We start from the raw sequence: 22,403 nt of genomic DNA, 5'->3' as shown, positions 1-22,403 counted from the left end.
GCCTTGGCTCAGACAGTTGTTTATGGTGTCGTCATTATTGAGGCACCCACCATTCCATGCTACTTGGTTCATGACTGAATCATGGTCAATTGTTCTTGAGAGTCCCTCAACCCTTCAAAGTAGTTTTTGGGGTGGGGAGCTGGGGAAGCTGAAAAAATTGGCAAAATAGCACTCACTCCATCTAGCGGAGTGTTCTGTGACTCACTAATAGTCCCCTCCCAAATCAACCCGACAGTGGAGATCGAAGTATGATTTAAATTTGAACCCTTCTTTGGTATAATGGGAAAATTATTTCAGGATAGATTTTGGAGTAAAATTACAGAATTGGCATTAAGGGTCAAAATTGCACTAAAGCAATATAAAGCACTCCAATACTTTTTAATATTTTTTATTCTTTCAAGGATTCTAAACTGCCATCATCTGTAAGAAATACACTCCTGGAACTTTTTGGCCAAATAGAGAGAGAGTTTGAAAACCTCTACATTGAAAATCTCGAATGTGAGTTGATCTTTATATAATGTATTGGGAAAATATTTGAAAAGTTGAAATAAAGGGCATGGAAAATATACCAGATGCATTATATTTCAGCTAATTATTCTGGTCCCCTGCCCCCATACATGATTGTGAATTAACAGCTCAGTAACAACTCTGAATGGGCACTTACATTTCCCAGGTTACATTTCCACGTATCACACGTGTTTGAGGTCCTAGCACTTGCATTGTCTAATTCCTCTTGATCTGTACAGTCTGTCATGTTCAGTATGCAGGGTTTTTTTATATATAAAAAGATAGAAACAGATCATTTGGATGTCTGGCTTCCTGTTTAATTCTTTATTTAACTAAGTAACAGCTACGCTTCAATATTTTAAAGCCACAGCAGTTTGATCATAAGGCAGCATAAAAATGTAACCATGCATAGCAAGGAATAATATGTTTGCCATATAAGCCCTCTACAGAATAGGTGGGAGGGTAGGCAGCAGAACTGCCTGCTTTACCCCCACCTCCATCCTTGAGTTCATCTCCACCCCTGCTGACTTCATCTCCAGACCTTTGCACATTGAACAGAAGACCTGAAAGGGGGAATCTACATGTTCTTGGCTCTCCCTTTCAACTCCCCCATTCTTTTTGTGATGGTGTTCTTGATGTCTGGAGGGGATGTTGGGGACAGAGCCAGTGTGGGGTTCTTGGAATTTGTGAAGAATTATGTCTACTTTTTAGGGCTGTATAATATATAAAATTCTCCATTATTATCATTACTTGTGTTTATTGATTCAAGATTGCTGTGCCAGATATCTAGACTGGATGCTCTCTCTTTTTAAACTTGGCAAAAATATGTTAAGCTCTAATGCTGGGTTCATTGTCTTCCAATCTGGAGTGGAATTACATGGAGGAACAAGCTCTTTGGCAAGCGGTGACTTGCTGATTGTGGAAGAGAGATAGCGGTCTTTCCTTCCTGCATTTTTATTTTTATTTACTAATGGCTCTTTTGCATCAGAGTTATTCCCGTTGGAACTGTAGTTTTGAAGCAACTTACTCATGGCAAAGCCTGCTGTGAAATCATGTCTGAATCTGATGGCTGCTGGTTTAAAATTAGGATTACTACTTGTGGTATACAGATAAACCGCAGAGGCAAAAAGCCCTTTTGGTAGATGGAAACTGGAGACTACTAGGCTGCACAGTTGAGACCTTGGAAATAGGGAATGTGTGATAATTTAAAAGTTGTGATTGAATGCCTATTATCTTCATTAACATTGATTTTTATGCTACTACTAGTACGTAGAGAGATTGATACACTGAATGAACGCTTAGCAGCTGAAGGCCAAACCATTGATGGAGCTGAACTGAGCAAGGGACAGCTGAAAACAAAAGGTAAGAAGAAGGTGGACAAGTATTTTTTTTAAAGAATATTTATTAAAGTTTTCAATAGTAATACAATAAAAAGAAAAAAGAAAAAAGAAGAAGAAAAAGAGAATAACAAAAATACAGAAATACAAAAATAAAAATATTTAAAAACACATAAAGTTTCCATTACTTATTTTTCATTAACTTATTTCCCAGATCTCCTCATACCTCCCTTTTTTGTATTCCAATTCAAATTGTTGGTTCAGCAAATCCTTATCAATAGATTATAACCCATTTCTAAACCTCCCCCCCCCCATATTCTCTTAAAGCATTACAGCTGGAAACCACTTAATTTCTATCAGACATCATTCTAACATTCATTAATTTTGCATGATTTCTGTAAGTAGTCTTTAAATTTCTTCCAATCTTCTTCCGCCGACTCTTCTCCCTGGTCTCGGATTCTGCCAGTCATTCCTGCCAATCCCATATAGTCCATCACATTCATCTGCCATTCTTCCAGAGTGGGTAGATCCTGAGTCTTCCAGTACTTTGCAATGAGTATTCTTGCTGCTGTTGTAGCATACATAAAGAAAGTTCTATCCTTCTTTGACACCAATTGGCCGACCGAAGAAGGTGGACAAATATGCCTCTCTTAGTTGGCTTTTCATAACTTAAGTTGGTGATTTGTTGGAAGGGTGTTATCACAAATGTTCGAATAAAATAATGAAACAGCCTTTAAAAACTCACTCCTTTTAAATTTATTTGTCTTAACAGCCAGTCATAGTACCAGTCAGCTGTCTCAGAAATTAAAGACTACTTACAAGGCATCTACTAGCAAGGTATGAAACACACCGAACCTTTTATTTCCCTGCAGTATTTACTTGCTGGCCTAAATTTGGCAGTTTTCTGTTAAGTACTTTCTATTTGTAGATATGCTTAGTGAAGGTTAGCAAAATCGTTGGCGTCTGTTTTCCGCTCCTCTGAATTGTTGCTTCAAAATAATGTAATGAACGCATTGGAAAGGAAAGGAGGTTTGCAGCAAGGGAGAGCTGTGACAGGGTTTAAAAAAACCTGTTAATAGAAGATAGAAACTAGTAGCATTTTGATTGTGAGGAATTTTGTAGGAATAAAATGCAGTTAAGTTAAATAGGTGTTACATCCATTTCCCCCATGAATTTTACTAATTCGTGGACATCATTTTTGTTGTGTCCTCGTTCAAAATGTAGATTCATAGAACAGATGCATCTTCTGATTGCAGTTACCAGTGACCTGATCGATACTTCGATCAATAGTGTGTTCTTGCCTCATGGAAGTATTACTCAGAAAGTCACATACAAACCTTTCATGCTGTTATCTTCCACAGGGCTTTCAAAATATATTGCTTTTTAGGTTCAAATGTAAACTTTTGGTGTTTGTTGTGAACAGAGCTAAATAAATATTAAATTCCTATGGTGGCAGTATCAAATCAGTAGGATCAGACACAATACACTTACCAGTGTTGATCATTAAATTACATTGGGTTTGCTAACTGCCCCTATTTACTTGCTTTCTGGCTGGTTTCCGGAACAGCTAAGGTCAAAACCACTTTCCCACCTCGTGCATAAACACAGTTTGGAGTTGGTCAGCCTTTCTTCTTTCTAGGAAACTCAGAAAGCTTTTGCAATCCAGCAGTTCTTGTAGTTTATACTCCCATCTCCACTGCTGACTCTATGCTGAATGTTGCCCAAACCATTGCTACTTAGAGAGGTGGCCATACTGGGAATTAGAAAAGGACTTTGATTTCAAATTTGTAGGCCCTCCCCCCATTTGGATTGGGTCAAGAATGAGCTGAAGAAAGTGTGTGGAGCACTCTTCAGTACAGAATACTTCAGGGTAGTTTTTTTTAGCTTACTTTTGATCGTACTTTTTAATGCACGCTTATTAGGCAAATACAGTCTAGATTAAAAAGTTGGTAATCAATCAGATGTAATTTGAATGTGCAAACCTATGAGAAAATGCCGAGATGCTTAAATTTGATAATGAATTGTGTTTAGTGTTCATTTTCAGTTTAATTTTCATTTTCATTTGTCTTTCTACATAGTTCGCAATGTCAGTATGAATGTTGTGGGATGTAAATATCTCCTCCATTTTGCATTAATGTATTATTAATCTATTAAATACGAACAGCAGTTCACTTTCTTAAATAGTCATTAAAATAAAGACATTTACTATTAAGAGAGCGTGTGTGTTATAAATTGTTTTCCTTTTAAAGAAAGTGCTGAATACTTATCTCTTCTTACTTGCTATGTAGCGCTCAAATTCTTTCCCAGGCAAATCAGGTGGACCTCGCAACTTCAACGTGGGAAGCTGGGAAATATGGGGTGGAGACTCCTGGGTAACTGCTTTGCTTCCCAGTGTGCTAGTATGCATGCCCAGCTAAACAGTAGTGAGCGGTGGAACATGCAGAATGCCATCTTAACCAGTTTTCTTCTATGGATATCATATCTGTCAACTGTGCCCTCTTGGAGGACCTCGTGCCACCCATCCTTAACAATTTATTGCTTTTGCTTTTGGATACTAATTGATGAGGTCAGAATCTGAAAACCAAAAGCAGCTTTCCCCTCATTACATTCCTTTGCTACATTTGATGAAGGTGTTAGCACCAGTCTGGATTAATACAAACGGACGAGTTCTTCCCAGTTAAAAGAAACTAGGACATTACTTTCTTTATTAAACTGAATAAATTTGGTATAATTCTCCACACTGCTTTTCTTGGTTTTTAGGGGTTTTGTAGCCAGTGAGTGGGTGGGGAGCTTATCAAGTGGACCTAGGATTCAGCATATGCTGTATTGCAGAGAATAAGTAGTGTTTATTTTCTTATGAAGATGCTGCAGAAAATCTTGGGCTACTTAGTAAAGGACTAATTCAGGACTGCTGCAGCTGGAACTAAAGCCAAGCAAAGTTCAAAACCTCACAATAGCTCATATGCAATGTATTAAGCAGCGAGAATAACATTAACGAATGGAAAATTATAAAAGATATAGTCTTTTCCTTGGACATTCCTTTAAGAAGATTTTATCTTTTAGTGACTGTGAAGTTTATTTAAGCAAATGTGTACCCTACTCTTTTTTGTGTGATAGCAACACAGAAAACGCAATTGTGTAATCGAGTCCTCACTACATAAGCCAGGACATGCAGCAGCTTAGTTCATTTGTAAGGACCTCTTCTGCTCCTGCATCATTTGAGTGGGGGGTAGAAAAGCCCAAGAAAGCGCAGTTAACTAGTTCAGTGCTGACTTTTGCATCCTGGCTTGTTTGGAAGCCACAAGCCATAGTTCCCAGCTTGCATGCAATGGGAACTTGCAGTGTTCTGGTTTCCTTCCCTGCTGGTGTGAAGGAAGAAGCCAAGGGGCTGCATGTGCGTATATAAGGTTTAGGCATTTTCTGGCTTAATAAGCCATGCCTTAATTACATAAGCTGGACATTGAGTGAAACTTGTTTCTAGGTAACACTCGCATCATAATAGATTCTTCTTGCCCTAACATGCCAGGTGGGAGAATCTGCATTAGATTGTTTCAGTTCTTGGCATTATCTCAACAGTTCATGGGGTTTCTATCCTGTCAGTGATGCAGAACTTTTCTCTAGAAGCAGTCTCACCAGCACTGGCAAAAGGGACCTTAATCTCAAATAAAATCTCCAAAACATGGGGGGGGGGCGGCGGGGGATTTTATTTTATTTTTTTCTGCTCAAGGGCCACATAGCACTGCAAGCAAACACTCTGGGAGCTGCTAGCCCAAAGCAGATGGGGCTGAAGTAAAAAGTAGATGTTTCAACCGATACCTGTGCAGGCAGTTACAGACCCCATAATGCAGTGGAAAGGGGGATATATTAATCCACAGTACAGTGATGGGCAGGAAGATTTAAATCACATTCTCAGCTCGTTGCCACGATGGGGATAACGGGGGAAAGGCATGCCAGCCAAAGACGCTTATGGCAGCAGTGGGACTAGGATGAGTTGGTTCCCCCTTCGCAAGCACTGCTGATTGCTACTGAAGATCCCATAAGAGCCGCAGCTAGAACTGCTCTTCACCTAATATTCCACATGATTCATTCTTTTATTTTGCTCCCACCGCTATAGATGCCACCTCTGGATGGCTCAACCATTCCCTCTCTTGTCCCATCTGTCTGCATGAGAACCAAGCCCATTACTAACTGGCAGGCAGCTATAGTACATCCCATGCTACTAAACTGGAAGCCTGCCTAGCAACTGAGTAACATAGAAGATGCTCACATGTGCTGTGGCCTCGGGCCAGTTCTGCAGTGCTTGGGAGCGATAATGTCCTGCTCCACTGACACCTGGGTGGGGCATACAGCAGCATAAGTAGTAAGAAATGATTGCTAATCAATACGCTGGGTGGTCTGGGAGAAGGAAACGGACATCTATGCTTGGAACATGATTGCCATGCATAACAGACATGGAAACAAATGGGAATACATGCGCTTACTGAGGCTAGCAGCCGTTAGAACAACTGCTGGTGGCACGTGCTGCTGAGTAACAGGGTAGGTTTGCAGGAAAGCAAGGGGCAGGATCCTCAGACAAGGAGTATCAATTGGAGATAGACCCTACTCATTATATGAGGATCTGCAGTCATCCCAATACTGTACCAGGTTTTTGTTTCTTTCTTTTGGTTGTACTTCATTTTAATGAATCAGATTTGAAAATAAATTGCCTTTCTAGCTTAACATACAGTGGTGCCTCGCAAGACGAAATTAATTCGTTTCGCGAGTTGTGTCGTCTTGCGATTTTTTCGTCTTGCGGATCGCGGATTCGCTGGGTATTAGCGGCTTTAAGAAAAAGGAAGCAAAATTGCAAGACGTTTTCGTCTTGCAAAGCAAGCCCGTAGGGAAAATCGTCTTGCGAAGCAACGCAAAAAACGAGAAACCCTTTCGTCTTGCGCGTTTTTTATCTAGCGAGGCATTCGTCTTGCGAGGCACCACTGTACTTTCCATATCCGTAACAGATTTGTAGAATTCTGTAGAGTAGGGCAGGAGGACTCTCCCAACTGAAATAAAGCAGCCAAAAAGGCAGGAAGAAATAATGTAAATGTCCCCCCCCCCAAAAAAAATAACAAGCTGTGAGGTTATATGTATGCTTGAGTACTTTTGCTTCTTAAATTCAAAAGCATTAGAATATTTAGTTTCCTCAGAAGTTTAAAGAACTTAAGAAATCTTCCCATAATTCATTTCCTTCTGTGAGGTGAGGTGGGTGCAAGAGCCTAGTTGGACTTTTCCCCACTTCTTATTTAACAGTTGAGAGGTATCGGAGTCCTGTTGCTGTAATTCTACTGTTCCACTTCTCATGCGTAACTCCATTTTGTTTGAAGACATTTATTAAGTCTGACAACTGCATTTTAATACTGCCTTGAAAATTTTATGATTAATTCCACACTATGGTTCAAGTACTAATCTTTACCTAGTTCTGCAAGAATTAACCTGTTTCCTTTTCAATGCATCCATAGTAATTATTGCTTCTACTTGCTTTGAAACAATTCTGCTCATTAACCACTTAATTATGATTCCATCTAGGTCTCATTTCATCATTATAAAGATTAATAAAGAGGGAAAAAATGGAATACTTTCACTACCCATAGCATTGCAGTCTTCTTCCAGTCCTCCCTGTTTTCTTTCCCCCCTGAATTTAATTTAGTATATGGTTAGAACATCTTTTTCTTTTGTTTTTTAATTACTGAACAAGCCTGGGGCCTTATTTGTAATAACAGAATTGGAAATAATTGAAACACCCCCCCCCCCCGGTTTGCTTACAAGATGGTACATGTTGCATCCAGGATTTTGGCTTAACTAGACTCTGATTACCAAATACTTTATATAACTACTTGTAATTTTAAGACTGCTTCTGGAGTTCTTAAATTTTTTTAATTAAAAAGTTTGATATAGTAGCCTCCCTCCATGCATTTTAATTCTCTTAATGATTTTAATAATCTGAAATAGTTCAGAAGGCATAGATACATATCCCTGATGGTAGGTTCTATTGAACTCTAGCTTAGACATGGATAGAACCGGCTGCACTGCAAATTTCCTGTTGGGGAAAATACATGAGTGTAGCAATAAACAAACCTATGCTCAGAAGGGCGCTCACCTCTTTGAATATGTTATATCCGCAGTAAGGAGTCCAACTTTCCAAGTATACTGGAATAACTCACATGTTTTGAAACACTTGCTTGTCATGTTTTCTTTCTGTTTGAAAACAGCTCTTAGAAATGCACCTAAAAACACTGACCTAGTTTGCATGTAATGCTAAGCTAAACCATGGTTTAGCACAACCGTGGAGGCTTCTTTTAAATATAGAAGATCCCAGAATGGTTCAGATAAACTCCCCCCCCCAATAAAACAGAACTAGATCAAACAACCCGCACAAAAACCAGTCTAATAATACGAACACATCCAAGCAGGTTAAATAATTCATAGGGGAGCCTATACAGCATATAGTTGAAGCTATGTATATGATGCTCTTTGCTGCACTGTTGCTAGAAACCGCTGTGCAGGTGTTGTGTCCACATGTGTGAATGAGAAAAGGAGGTAGGCTGCACCAGGTGAGGTGCTTCCTTTCTTAGCTTCCCTCTCCACTTCTCTCAGTGGTCTGACAGTGCAGTCAGCCTGCCTACCTACTTTCCATTGGAAGCAAGTGCCCACTCTTGCCCGTCGATTGTGCTCCTTCTCCCAGCTAAATCCTGCACTGCTCAGGCTGTGTCCAGTTCTGGGAGCAACATTTTAAGGAGGGCACTGGCCAGAAAGGAAGATCAGGATGGTGAGAGATCAGGAAACCTAAATCCTATGAAATACTTTCCAGTTTAAAGCACTGGGTATGTTTCCTCCCGAAAGCTGACATCTTCAGTAGATATTGCTATTTACTGTATTTTGGAAAACCAAGCCTGCTTCCTATCGCTGCTTTGCAGCAGGTGTAGTTTGTCAGTGGGGAATATTAGAAGTATTATTGTAACATAAACCAACCTTTTTAGACCTCAGAGACTTTAATCGGCATCATGGGATTTTCATTTAGGCTTTTATCTTCTGCCAGGGGTACTGAACACCCTTATAACTTTTCGCAGAATCATTAGTTTTAATGAGCATGGGTGCAAAAGTAGGGTCTGTAAGTACATCTCGCCATCAAACCCCAGCGTGCTATCCTTCACATCTCCTCTGCCGCAGTCCCTTCATCAGCACCCCATTCACCCCTAACTCTGCTCCATAGAAGTTCCCTTCCCCATATGTCACTGAGGACCTCCCAAAGTCCTCTTGCTTGTCAAAGCAGCTGCCACTCCCTCCCATTCTGTCAGTCACATCCTTGTCCAGGTCTTCTCCCTAACCCATTCCTCTCCCCCTTAGCTACAGACACAAGCAGACCTGCACATTTGACACACACCACACTTCTTGAAGCCTGCTCTGTGGGTTTAAATTAACTCCAGGAGAGTCTGATGCTGTGCTATACAGGAGCAGCCATTGGTGGACCAGCCTTTTTACCTTGGGGACATTGCTTCCTGACCCTGAATTATGGTTCAGCAACTCCTGTGAAAAGTGGTTGGGGAGCTGCAGGCCATGCTAAGAACCTTTTAAAAGGGTATGACAAAGTCCCTAGGCCTCTGGTCCAATACATATTTCTGTACTTTTCTTTCTGTCTCCTGTGGCTTCTTCTACCTTTGACCTGAACTCCCAGCATTTACCAAAATCAAGACACATCATTATGCGTTTAAGCACATAGCTCTTTCTTTGATACAAATAGTACCAAAAATTATCTGCCCACAGGTTGGGGGTGGGTGGGGTGGTGAACTATTATTTCCTTTTTTCCTCTTCACTGTTTTTTAATGTAGCAATTGAAATTCAAAAAAGTTTTTCACCATTCCCCCCCCCAAAGGCATTTTATCAGAACAGGCAAACAAAGGGATTCATCTCTAAATATTAGCTGCTTCCCACCCCCCCTAGTTTCCCCTTGTGTTGTCAATTTTCCCTTTTTGTTTTGTTTTTTGGAAAGAATGTTTCATTAACATGCAAAAGGAACTGGGCTGTGCTTTCAGGTTAATTGTTATTTCCAGTGTACTGTTAAAACCAGCTGATTTATCTCTTTATTTTGCCATTTCAAATGGCTCTTAGCTTTAGATCTTTACACAGCTCTTTCCTTCTCCCGCACCTTACCCATTTTTGGCCAGCTGAATTTAAGAAACAGACTTGTATGGCATATATAAAACATAGACGGAAGAAAAGCTAAGTGCTCCTCAGATTATACCGACCTGTTTATCAGGAGAGATGAAAGGAAAATCTGAGAGTTTGCTGCATTATGACCTCCTAAAATGCTTACACTGGGCCAAATTCTGCTTTGGCGCGCACAGTACAGTGTCCTGATTTGACACAGGACAAATTTGGTCCCATTATTTTTTAGGAGAGAACATCCTAGAGCTTATGCATCCATAAAATGTGCTACAGTTAAATGTATTAATGGCTTTTATGTTGTGCATTTGTGAGTTGGATAGTAAACAATTGTCTTCTTGTCTCATATCTGCTCTTGCTCTCCTTAGATTGTATCTAGTTTCAAAACTACGACGTCTAGAGCCATTTGCCAGCTGGTGAAAGAGTATATTGGTCATCGAGATGGGATTTGGGATGTCAGTGTCACGAAAACTCAGCCATTGGTGCTGGGGACAGCATCTGCTGGTAATACTCTTATTTTTTGTCTCCATTGCTATTTATGAGGGTGTACTATCTTAAAGGGTGCACTAAAAAAAACATGACCAATTAATGACCCATGGGTGGCTTCAGATCCTTCCCCATTTTTAGATGCTTAGCCCTGCCCATCTCAGATGCGAAACAGCATGTTTGTGATTCAGAAGGTTGCCTCTTGGATTCTTCAGTCAGTGGGGCCAGATCTTCTCCAACCAAACTGTACACATTTGCAGAAACTCTCACCACCTCCCTATCTTTGCTCCCCCCTCCCAAGACTGAAAGAGACCGCTCTCATTACTCTAAACCAGTGTTTCCCAAACTTGGGCCTCCGGCTGATTTTGAACTACAGTTCCCAGCATCCCTGACCACTGGTCTGCTATGTAGGAATGATGGGAGTTGTAGTCCAAAAACGGCTGGAGACTCAAGTTTGGGAAACACTGTTCCAAATCAAAGCATGCTTTCAGATTAGCATTTGACTTGTGTGTTAATCAAATCCTAGATATGGCCCCATTATGGTTTTGATCTCAGTTTTTTTGTTGCATTTATACCTTCTTGTTTTGCTATTTATCTCTCTTAAGTGTGGTTTTACTGAGAACATTCACAAAAAAAGTAAAAGTAGCTGTTTTGCCTTATTTTAAAAATCTGTATTTATTTTACATTCTGACTTCCCGCCTTTCTTCTATCAGTGTGGAGAGCCAGTGTGGTGTAGTGGTTAAGAGCGGTAGTCTCGTAATCTGGGGAACCGGGTTCGCGTCTCCGCTCCTCCAGATGCAGCTGCTGGGTGAGCTTGGGCCAGTCATGCTTCTTTGAAGTCTCTCAGCCCCACTCACCTCACAGAGTGTTTGTTGTGGGAGAGGAAGGGAAAGGAGAATGTTAGCCGCTTTGAGATTCCTTAAAGGGAGTGAAAGGCGGAATATCAAATCCAAACTCTTCTTCTTCTTCTATCATGCAACCCAGGGTACAAGCAGCATCATTCCCAGGAGGTCTCCCATCCAGGCACTAACCAGACTCAGACCTGCTTAGCTTCAGCAAGGTGGTGGCCTCAAGTGACTTCAAGTCATACCCTGGGACAGTATCTTTATTAGGCTAAGCAAAATGTCACAAAAATAGTGTAACTCAGGTTTTAAGAGGGAACAGTAGGAAGAGGTAGTGGACATCTAAATGCAGATGCTATGCAGGTGTCAGGTTTCTCTTGTTACATTCTCTTTATGTTTTCCCTTTCAGGTTTGTCTTTCACCTCCTTTTCTTTGCCTACCCACTATTGACCCCAAAACCAAACTTTAGAAATATGACCTAATTTCTATCCATTTTAAGACTTATCTGTGCTTCCATTGCTGAAAGATTATCCTGCTAAGGACACTTCTTGTATTGGGCCTAGTGGTAATACCATAGAATTTGAAACATGCTGGCAGCTATTTGAGCCAGGGGCCGTAAACGTGCATATAATGGCAATATAACTTTTTATCTTTGAAAGAGAGGATAAATGAGGAATCTGAGATACGCTAGCACCACCTGCTGGACATCAAAGAGAGCAGGAGGGTATGATTCAGAGAAATTGGAGACCTGCACTTGGTCAAGAAAGTACAGCTAACTTCCTCGCCAACACTCCGAATTCACTAAGGCTGCCTCAGACATGCATGCTCATCGCCAGGGGGTGGGGGAAACGTCCCCTTCCTCTTCCACATGCCCCCATACTTGCAGTCTTCTAGTGTCCTAGACATTGGGGAATGAATGTCTGCAGCAGGAATCCTGCTGTACTTGAGTAATTGGAAACCCCAAGTAGGGCTTTTCATGTGTGAATAAGTCATCATAGGTAGAACAGCACAGGGAAGTTAGGACACTTCAAAATCAGTGTTTTTCTGTGCAACCAATAGGCATTCTGCTGTGAGTATTGAGGCAAGGAGAAATCAAATAATGGGCATGCATGTGTGAATGAGCCTGAACTACAAGCTGCCTCCAATCACTGTAAAAGTTTTCTTCCTACTGAGAGCCACAGGAACAGGACTCCCCTGAAATGCATTTTCTCTGACTTATAACTGTATGTACAACTTCCAACTCACTTTGTTGTCAAGCTCAACATACAGGGGCATACTTTGCTAGCACATGTCTCACTGGTAGCCGTATGCTTTGTTACCTGTCACTATAATTCTGCAGGGCCTCCATTGCCTAAATTAAATCATTTTTCTTTCATTTCTCTTCCTTTTTAATTCTGACAGATCACACTGCTTTGCTTTGGAGCATAGAAACAGGGAAGTGCCTTGTGAAATATGGTGGGCATGCTGGATCAGGTGAGATGAAATCCCTGCTGTTGAACAGGAATGTCAGAAAAATAACTTTATGTATAATTTCTTCCTGCAATGGCATGTATAGATGTATGGTTTTAGTATGCAAAAGCCACTGGGTTGAATCCAATTGCTCCCTTCTGCGAACTGAAGGAGTTCTTCAATTTGCAGAAAAGTGTTTTGTATGGCAGAGGCTTCCACTAATTTCTGCCAATTTCCCCTTTCCCCATTGCATTCCTTTGTGCCACCTTTCACCATATTCTGGAGACTTTCTCAACCCCCCCCCAGGGAGATATTTTGGGGGAGAAGGATGAGGAACATTTCCTCCTCTTTCATTGGTGAAAGTGTCCCTTTGATGAATGTAAGTGCACCGTGGGATTCAACCTAGTTTCTTAAGATGGTTTGAATCAAAGAGAAGCATATTAATAGTCAAAGGAAAAACTTGAAGCACAGTGGTTATAATTTGAACATTTCCATAAAATGCAATGGAGCAAGCAAGAAATAACAATATAAATGTGCTTTCAGATTTCAAACTTGGTAGTTGTTGTGTAACTCTATTGAAATTCTTACAAAGATCAGATTCATTTTACCCATTACACAGACTGAGATGGTAGAATTCTGAAAAGTACCACTTCAGAATGAAAGTGGGAGATGTCAGGTTTCTGAATGCTCCATGTAGAAAGGTCACTGCTTGTAGTGAGCTAGTGCACTCAGTCTATTTCCATTGATGTGTTAGCTAAATTGGATATGGGGATTTATTTATTTTTTTTACATGGGGGATCATTTCCCCTCTCCTTCCCTTGCAGTGTACAGCAGAAAAATCTGGAATTGTGCTAACTCAGTTTGCATAGTTTGTAGAATACCTCTTACTGAATCCGACAAGCACCATTCTTCTTGCTGGAAATCTTTGCTCTGGAATTTTCTACAAGAACATTCCCCACCATTAGTTCTCTTGCCTCTGGGATATCACTAGAATCACCGGAGTTCTATCTTTAATGACACTAGACACTGATCAAACTGCAAGCATATATTTTAACTCCTAGGTTCTGAAATGACTAAAGTACATCCCAGCCCTTCTGAACCACTGAACAGATCTTAAATCACAGTGGAGGTCCAAATGTGCCCCCTGCCCCGAAGTTTAGCTACATATACAGTGTGGACTTCCTGTGGATTGGTTGGTCATAATAATTGTGGTGTTGTTTTTCTTCAAAACAGTAAATTCCATAAAGTTTCATCCGACGGAACAAGTGGCTCTTACAGGTATGTAATTATCTTGGGCTCACAGAATAATATTCACAATACCCTTAGGAATGAATGGTCGATTTACCACTTGCTTCATGTGTGTGTTTGCTGATTACCTCTGTCAGGTTAGTACTGTATAGGAAGCTGCCTTATGCCAAGTCGGACTATTCACATCCTAAGAGCAGCTTTGTTGGATAACACTAAAGGCCTATTTAACCCTGCAGCTTGTTCCCAGAGTGCTGAGAAGCCCACAAGCAGGCCATGAGGACAATAGCCCTTTCCAGTGCTTGTGATTTTGTAGGTAGCATATGGCTATCATGACTATTAGCCATTGATGGCCTGGTCCTCCATGAATTTGTCTAATTCCCTTTAAAGCCATCTAACTTGGTGGCTGTCACCATGTCTCATTGCAGCAAATCCCACAGTGTAGCTTTGTGCCATGTGAAGATGTATTGCCTTTCTTGAATCCCCCCTCCATTCCACTTCATCATCATCAATGTATTATTTATACCCCGCCCATCTGGCTGGGTTTCCCCAGCCACTCTGGGCGGCTTCCAACAGAACACTAAAATACAATAACTTATTAAGCATTAAAAGCTTCCCTAAACAGGCCTGCTTTCATCAGTTCACCTAACTCATTGTTGTCTACTCTGCATGGAATATCGTTGGCTCTCTGGGTTACAAACAGAAATCTTTCCCCATCCTGCTTGGAGATGTCTGAGATTGTACCTGGGAATAAAAATGTGTGCTCTAGCTCTGAGCATCTTCTCCAGAGCATTCTGTTCTCTTGACTCACTTACCTTAACAAGGTTTTATTTCTCTTTTCTTTGGCCATGCTCTATTTAAATATGCCTGTGTATGAGAGATGGGGTGCTTGCACTTTTATCTGTTGACTTAAAGGTAATTAACTTTAGGGTCAAAAAGGAAGAAGCTGCAGAATTTTTAAAATTCTATAATCTGTGTGTATTATAGGCATTTACAGGTCATCCCATACCCTACCTCCTAAGGAGTGATGCAGTTATTTTTTGGCTGCATAGACGACATAAAATTGTTTACAGTGCCATTAAGGAGGGAGGGGAGGAATGTTGGAAGCTTTCCTGAACTTGCACACAAATTGAAACTTGCATTGGAATGCAACAGAAAGGAAGACTGATACTGAGGAAGGGGTGAATGTTTGTTTGTTTGTTTGTTTATATAAAACTTGTATGGCCTCTTAACTGTAAATAAAACCTCCAAGTGGTTTACCAAAAAATCCTCTCAATACGTGCAAATTATTTATATGTATGACTAGGTGTTAAAATGTGTGTGAGTGTGTGTGTGTGTGTGTGTGAGAGAGAGAGAGAGAGAGAGAGAGAGAGAGAGAGAGAGAGAGTGTATGTGTATGTGTAAATTGAACATGCTGGCTTCATTCTCTTTGCTTAATTGAACATTGTGTAGTCCCCAAATAATGGAACATTTAATTTAGGCTGAATGTTAACTAAGTGGTCAGCAGCAGTATTTGTTCAAAAGTAAGTATTATTTATGCATGAGTAACTTAGGCATTTGAGTTAAAATGGTAAAAATGCAATGACCTTAACACTGATCCTCTTTGGTTTGAAGCAGTGAGAACAAGTTCAAGCTTGCCTTCTCCCACCTCTTACCTGGGTTCCTCAAACACCATTTGACCTTGATGTGCAAACCAGCAAGTTACAGTCTGAGCAAGCCAGTTTTGTAAACTAGGATCAAACCATCGTTTGAAACGTCAGTTAAAACTATTTGCCTGTTCATACATTATGGTAAACCGTGATTTGAGGAAACCCAGAGGTTTTGCATCAAGGATGGGAGAAAAGGAAGGGGACTGGTGGGACACTCTAACTCACAACTTGTTCCAAATCCTCTGTACCATACTTTAGAGGATCGGGAGTGTGACATCTGAATTATCTACTATATTTCCATATTCTTTCAACTTTCTCTGCAGCTTCAGGAGATCAGACAGCTCATATCTGGAGGTACATGGTGCAGTTGCCCACACCTCAGCCTACCGCAGACTGTAATGTAAGTGATTTAACTCCAGTTTGATGCTGGATATTGAAAAAAAGTTTTATGCTGCATTTTAAAACTTTGCAATAGTATATTAACCTATTTGAGAATATGCATCCTTTAAAACAATTTGTGGTTATTATTTCCCTACTTAGCATTTTGCTGATTACATTTTTCATTGCTGCTACATGTTTTTTGGCGCACGATTGTCTAGGTGGACTGTGTCATAAATTCCTTCAGCCTCACCCTGCAGCTCTGCTCAGGTGGCTGTTAATTGATAGCTTCAGTGGAAGCTAGTTGGTATGTTACCTCTGCCCTTAGAAACTCAGTATTAACACTACTAACAGGCACTGCTGATAATGCTCCCTTAGCATTCACAGCCACTCTGTAGTTAATCCACCAGCTATGTTGCTTGCAGTCAGTTCCTCATGCAACAGAGGGGGACATGCCCATCACTATACTACTGCAGGGCATGACTGTTTAATCAAGATTTGCATAAGATCTTCAAGGAAAATATATTGACAACACCAAGAGGGCCACAGCTTCCTCATACCTACTTCAGAAGACATTTTTAAAAACCCTACAGCTCATGTGCAATTTATCTCAAAGGCCCCAAACAAATTTACAATCTGAAAAGAGAGAATATTTTCATTTGTTTATGTGGGAGTAAATATCCCTCAGCAGTGAACTTACTTCCTATATCCCATGTCTTCTTCAAGTATCTCCTCCTCTTTTGTCGTTGAGACTATGCTACTAGGGACACACTCAACAGCTCAGCTATACTTTGCCTCATGGAATCTGACTCACTAGCTGTCTCCCAGATTACCTGCTTTGGGCATTATATTGCACAGTGGGAATCCCAATAGCAGAAACCCTTGTGTTTGTGATAGATTAATCCCGCATTAAGGATCTTGGAAGCCACATTCAACTTGGGCAGTTTTAATACATGTTAAATATTTTCAAAATTAACAGCAAATGTCTGGAGAAGATGAAGTTGAGTTCTCTGATAAAGATGAACCTGAAGGAGATGGAGATGGTTCTAGTGATTGTCCCACCATCCGGGCTCCTTTAACTTTCCTAAAAAGCCACCAAGGTGTAGTCATAGCAGCTGATTGGCTAGTTGGAGGGAAGCAAGCTGTGACAGCTTCATGGGATAGAACAGCAAACCTGTATGATGTGGAGACATCTGAACTGGTGCACTCTCTGACAGGTACTTCTTTGTGTGGAAGTTTCATTTTTGTCCGTTTGTTTCATAGGCTGGTTGTGGGTTCTAGGCTGCTACTGTTAACGTGGTGCTTAGAAATTCAAACTTCCTGGCAAGGAAGAGTAACCCCCATTGTTTATTATGAATGTGAGATTCCTCTGTACTCTGTGTCGCCCCGTTTCTTCTTTGAACTTCCATGTTTCTCTTCTCCCAAAGGGTCAGTGTGCAGTCTGAAAACAGACTCCCAAGGGGGAGGGGTGTAGAATATATTTCTAGCACTTGAACTGTTTACAAAGCGGTTGCTATTTTGTTGTGATCGGGCAGTTCAGTTGCCTTTAATAACATATATGTGAAGCAGAAATGGCCAGATTGTTGCTTTATTCATACAAAATGTATATCAGTTAAAAATTTTAAATGAGATCTTTTCACAAAACATGGGCCAAGATGGCCATTCTGCTGATGTAGCTTTCTCCTATAGCTATTTTCCACCTGCTATACTAGCCACAGAAGCTTAATATATCATGGATTGTCATCAGATGTGCAACCAAAGCCTTCAATTAACTAGACATAAGAAATGAAATGTGTAATGTGGTTATGATTATTGGACCAGTTTCTGCCCAATGAAGAGTTTTGTGGAATTTGGTATACCACTGGGCGTGGTATAACTTGTGTGCAGCTGCTCTGTCGCCAGTGGCAAGCTGTAATGTGGCAGTTGTGTGTTAATTAGTAGGAGATTAAACTGCAGTGTGTACCTAAAGTAGAGAGATGAACTAGATGATTTGTGGCTCCTTGCAGCCCTGTGATTTTGCAGCTCTAAGCATAGGCCTTAAATTTTATATTCAGTCAGTGTAAACTGCTGCTGCAAGTCAGCTTTGACGACAATTTGTCTAAGCCACAAAGAACTCAACATGCAAAGAGCAGACTAACTTCTCTGACATTTCTGGTCACAGGTTTTCAACAACGTGGGCAAGTCAGGCAATACTTTAGATGCAGAATTTTCTAGTCCATCTGCCTCAAACATGAACCCTGCACTTTTGAAGAAGGCACACCAAGATAGTTTAGCTGGTTGTTGGCCAGGTGATATTTCCCCATTCAGAGTACCTTCCTTGCCCTTCTTATCTCTGTATGGTTAATCAGGAGTCAGGCTGACTATTTTTGTTTTGGTGCTTAGCAGATCTTTGTAAACTGTATTCAGTATTGCCGAGGAATGGTAAAATGTTGGATCTATATGCTCTTAAATACATTCCTTTAGATGAAATGAGGAGTCTAATCTATGTTAGCGATCATGGCCCAGGAATCTGGGGTATGTAGTAAAATTCTAAGCCACCTGTTTGCCACCAAAGCAAAAGAATTGTGTGTCTGATGTTTTTCCTCCCTAGTGCTTGTGGAATTGAAAGGTCATGCATTCTCAATGCCTTAATATTTTCATCTGTGGTTGTAGGACACGACCAAGAACTTACACATTGTTGCACGCATCCCACCCAACGTCTTGTGGTGACCTCATCACGAGACACGACTTTCCGCCTGTGGGATTTCAGAGACCCTTCTATCCATTCTGTGAATGTCTTTCAGGGCCATACAGAGTAAGTGACAGCAGTTTCTTAAAGTTTTTAAGCGGAAGGCTGGTTGCGTTGGGCTACTTGTACAAGATGCTTACTTTCTTATAATTATTTTTATTATTTTTCCAAATTATTTCAAATCGAACCGAATTACTTTAATGCAGTTTCTTAAAATCAGGTTTCCCTCTCCAACATATGTCCATCATTTCTTCCCGTAGCTGTATCATTTCTTATTCAGTATCCAGTTGTCATCCTTCACTTGCCATTAAGCCATTCTTCCAGCTTTTTCCTCCTTACAAACAGCCCCTGTGTTACATCTTATAAATATAAAATCCAGTTCATGTGTGTAGTCCTTCATATATATATTTGTTCCAGACCTGGCGTGCTGAGAGAGTTACTATCTTCCATTGTTCAGTTATTTGCAGTGTTTATCTGGAGGAACTTGTACCAAATTCTTTAAGACCTCTTCAGGTTTTAACAGTAATCATTTTGAGATGTTCTCTTATCAAAACTCTTTTCTCCCACCCCAATTAAAACTTTGTTAGTGCCAAGGAGAATTAAGATAAGATACCCATCTTCTTATTGCAGAGAATGAGACTTCAAGAGACTGCATTAAAAAACTGTAGCTATGCTGCATTATGGAAAAGGTTAGCACCATTAGACAATGGGCTGGTTTTCCAACAGCAGCCCCCATTGCACCTTGAAGGCTGCTGGAAAAGTCCTTCCACCCCAGGACAGGTGTGAGGAACCTGCGGCCATCCCCATTGGGGGATGTTGGAGCAGCCCTGTTCTTCTAGTGCAGAACTTGGGAACCTGTGGCTCTTCAGATGTTGTTGGACTGTGACTCTTAATAGTTTCAGCCAGCATGGCCTGTGGTCATGGACGATGGCAGTTGCATATGAACATCTGGAGGTCTATAGGTTTTCATTTCCTGTCCTAGGGCCTGTCCAGTGTTATAGCAGGAGGACTTAACAGAAGGTTTAGTAGAGACTAGGGATGCTCATATGATCTTGTTTCAAGTATTTATATTATGCTTTTCATTTAAAAAGTTTGGACAGCAGTTTACAAAACAAAATACAGTATACAGTGGTACCTCGGGTTACATACGCTTCAGGTTACATACGCTTCAGGTTACAGACTCCACTAACCCAGAAATAGTACCTCGAGTTAAGAACTTTGCTTCAGGATGAGAACCGAAATCGTGCGGCAGCGGCGCAAGGCCCCATTAGCTAAAGTGGTGATTCAGGTTAAGAACAGTTTCAGGTTAAGAACGGACCTCTGGAACAAATTAAGTACTTAACCCGAGGTACCACTGTATAAAACATCAAAATCAACAAAATAGGATTCTGCTCAATATACCCCCCCCCACTCAATCCCAGACTTGTGCGGTAGTAGGGATTTCTGGACTCCTTTAAAGGTCAAATGGTGTTTCCTAGGTCAGCTGCCATAATCTGCTGATGAGTGCTTATCCAGGATTTTGGCAGTCCCTCAGATAGAGGCAACGGGGGCAGATCTACATGAGTCTACTCAATTTCCGAGGGATAGTGTGGCAATCTTAATTTTGCAGTGTGTGTTGTGACTTAGGTCCAGGTTACCATGTAGCAAGCAGTCATAAGCATATTTAAAAATTCTTTTTGAAGATCGTAATGATCCTCCCCAGATAAAAAAAGAGGAAAGTGTTGGAACTGCTCAAATTTCAGCTGGAAGATACTATCAAAACAAGGAGCACATGGTATGCAAAAGCCTTGCAATAATTATTCACAGTAGTAGCAACAAAGGATTGAGGTTAAATGTCAAGTGAGTTGCCAGGGCTCACTTACAATGGGGTGGTTGGCAGGAAGACTAGAAGTAAAGGCAGTAGAATCACATGCCCTGCAGTGTTCTTCAAAGTCCATGAAGGAGGTAACATTCAGAAGCATAAACCTTAGAAGTGTGGGATCCACGCACTGATTCTCAGCATGCCACAGGTCAGCACAAGTAATTGACTAATCATATGTCCTGCTTTTCCTTTAGAGAGTTCAGATGAGCTTGCCTGGGTCTCCCACTGGTCTTCTATACAGGCACTGTACAAGTTGTAGCAAGAATATTACTTTGTGCAGGCTGCCTTAAAGAACTGGTGCTGAAAGATCTACAGCAATTACATTTTTTATTTTAGGCTCAATTCAAAGGGCTGTTTTTGACCCTACACAGCTTAGTTTCCATTTGGAGAATATGCGGAAGGCAGCCCTGGGCTGTTTGACCCTTTAACTAGTTCTCTTTTTCTCTCCCATAAAAACCACACTCTCTTTTAAAGTGTGCTTGCAATTGCAGATTAAATATACAGTGCAGGTGCATGTTTCTTAAGTTGCTCTGACTGTTAAGACTGTTCTCCTAACTGCCATAACTGTACCAACTGCTATAACTGCCACAGAGTGTATGACAGCTCTTGCAATTAACCCATTACATGTGCATTTTGGATGCTAACATCCCACAGGTCATGCCTATTGGAAGGAAGCTTCCTCCTGTATAACCCCACCCCCCACATCTTAAGATTGTCCAGAAAAACTCTCTCTGCAGCCTGAACTGTGGAGCCTGGCCATGCAGGAGCCTTCTTGGTGGTGGTGCCCAACATACCTTCCCAGGATTTCACCAACTCCCCTGTCTTAATGACCTTCAAGTGACACCTTGTTTCAACAAGCTTTTAGCTGAACTGGGTTATGCGCTAGACTCCTATATCCCTGTTAATTGTTCTTATTTTGTATGTAATATATAATTGCATGTTCCTGTAAACTGTCAGCCTTGCTGTAGAATGGCATTTAAGCTTACTGAATAGTTTAAGGAATGAGAGGTGTCAACATTTCTAGGCATCTGCTTTAGATGAAAAAGCTAGGCTTCCCCCCCCCCACCTGTAGTTTTTAGTGCTGCTTAAATTAAAAAGCTGCTTTGTTAGCACTGTAATTAGCTGTGTAATTACCTTTCGGACAAATTGAATTCCATAATGGCAACTTTTGACACCAAGAAATAGAGGTGAACGCATTAAAAACAACCCCTTTCTCTCATAATTTTCTGTCTATTACCAGTCTATTAGCATCCCACAAATGTGCTAGAGTTTCCTAGCAGGTCTAGCCATAAGTAAGGAGTACTGCAGATCTCCATATACATAATTTCCTTTTCTTTTATTAGTTAGCCACATCATCTAGCCAATGTGGATTTTTGCTTGTAGTGAGGGAGGCACCCACTGATCAGTGCTGAACATGCAACCCACAAGTTAGTTGTACAGTGGTTATCTGTAAAGTGGAGTTTGGGATAGTCAAAACATAGCATTGGCCCTTATTTGGAAGGTCCCTCTGGAGTCAGTTTACTGTTTGACACTTTGGCAAGGGTCACCATGAGTATTGGGAAGGAGGATCATATCCTTGGTGTCAATTAAATGTCCCTTGTGCTGTCAGATAGCTGGGAATCGTGGGCATCAAACCATTATTTAGTACACTTCAGACAATGTTGTTGATTGAGACCAGCATATGGTCCCGGAAGACTCCTTAACAGAACCTTAAGAACCTACAGA

At 40.9% G+C, this 22,403-nt stretch overlaps 1 protein-coding gene and 1 long non-coding RNA gene across 3 annotated transcripts in view; one reads left to right on the top strand and one right to left on the bottom strand.

The window, feature by feature from the left end:
- Positions 1–22,403, top strand: part of WDR37 (WD repeat domain 37) — a 42,382-nt gene that overhangs the window by 3,847 nt on the left and 16,132 nt on the right. Inside the window, exons 3-12 of one of the 2 annotated variants that reach the window (XM_081882503.1) lie at positions 402–498; positions 1,774–1,869; positions 2,617–2,681; positions 4,133–4,216; positions 10,409–10,544; positions 12,770–12,841; positions 14,051–14,095; positions 16,035–16,111; positions 17,069–17,306; positions 18,742–18,883. In XM_081882503.1, the coding sequence (XP_081738629.1) occupies positions 402–498; positions 1,774–1,869; positions 2,617–2,681; positions 4,133–4,216; positions 10,409–10,544; positions 12,770–12,841; positions 14,051–14,095; positions 16,035–16,111; positions 17,069–17,306; positions 18,742–18,883 (1,052 nt within the window). The remainder of the gene's footprint in view (positions 1–401; positions 499–1,773; positions 1,870–2,616; positions 2,682–4,132; positions 4,217–10,408; positions 10,545–12,769; positions 12,842–14,050; positions 14,096–16,034; positions 16,112–17,068; positions 17,307–18,741; positions 18,884–22,403) is intronic. The other variant, XM_081882504.1, reaches the window with a different exon arrangement.
- On the bottom strand, positions 19,494–20,826 carry LOC309353422. Its single transcript, XR_014161834.1, has 2 exons — positions 20,195–20,826; positions 19,494–19,952 (listed from the first exon to the last, which is right to left on the bottom strand). It is a non-coding gene; the product is annotated as an uncharacterized lncRNA (long non-coding RNA).

The sequence above is a fragment of the Podarcis melisellensis genome (assembly GCF_964234715.1).
Source record: "Podarcis melisellensis genome assembly, chromosome: 12".
NCBI classification, from domain to species: domain Eukaryota; kingdom Metazoa; phylum Chordata; class Lepidosauria; order Squamata; family Lacertidae; genus Podarcis; species Podarcis melisellensis.
The sequence above is the reverse complement of the archived record's forward strand: the minus strand, read 5'-3'. Positions and strand labels throughout refer to the sequence as shown.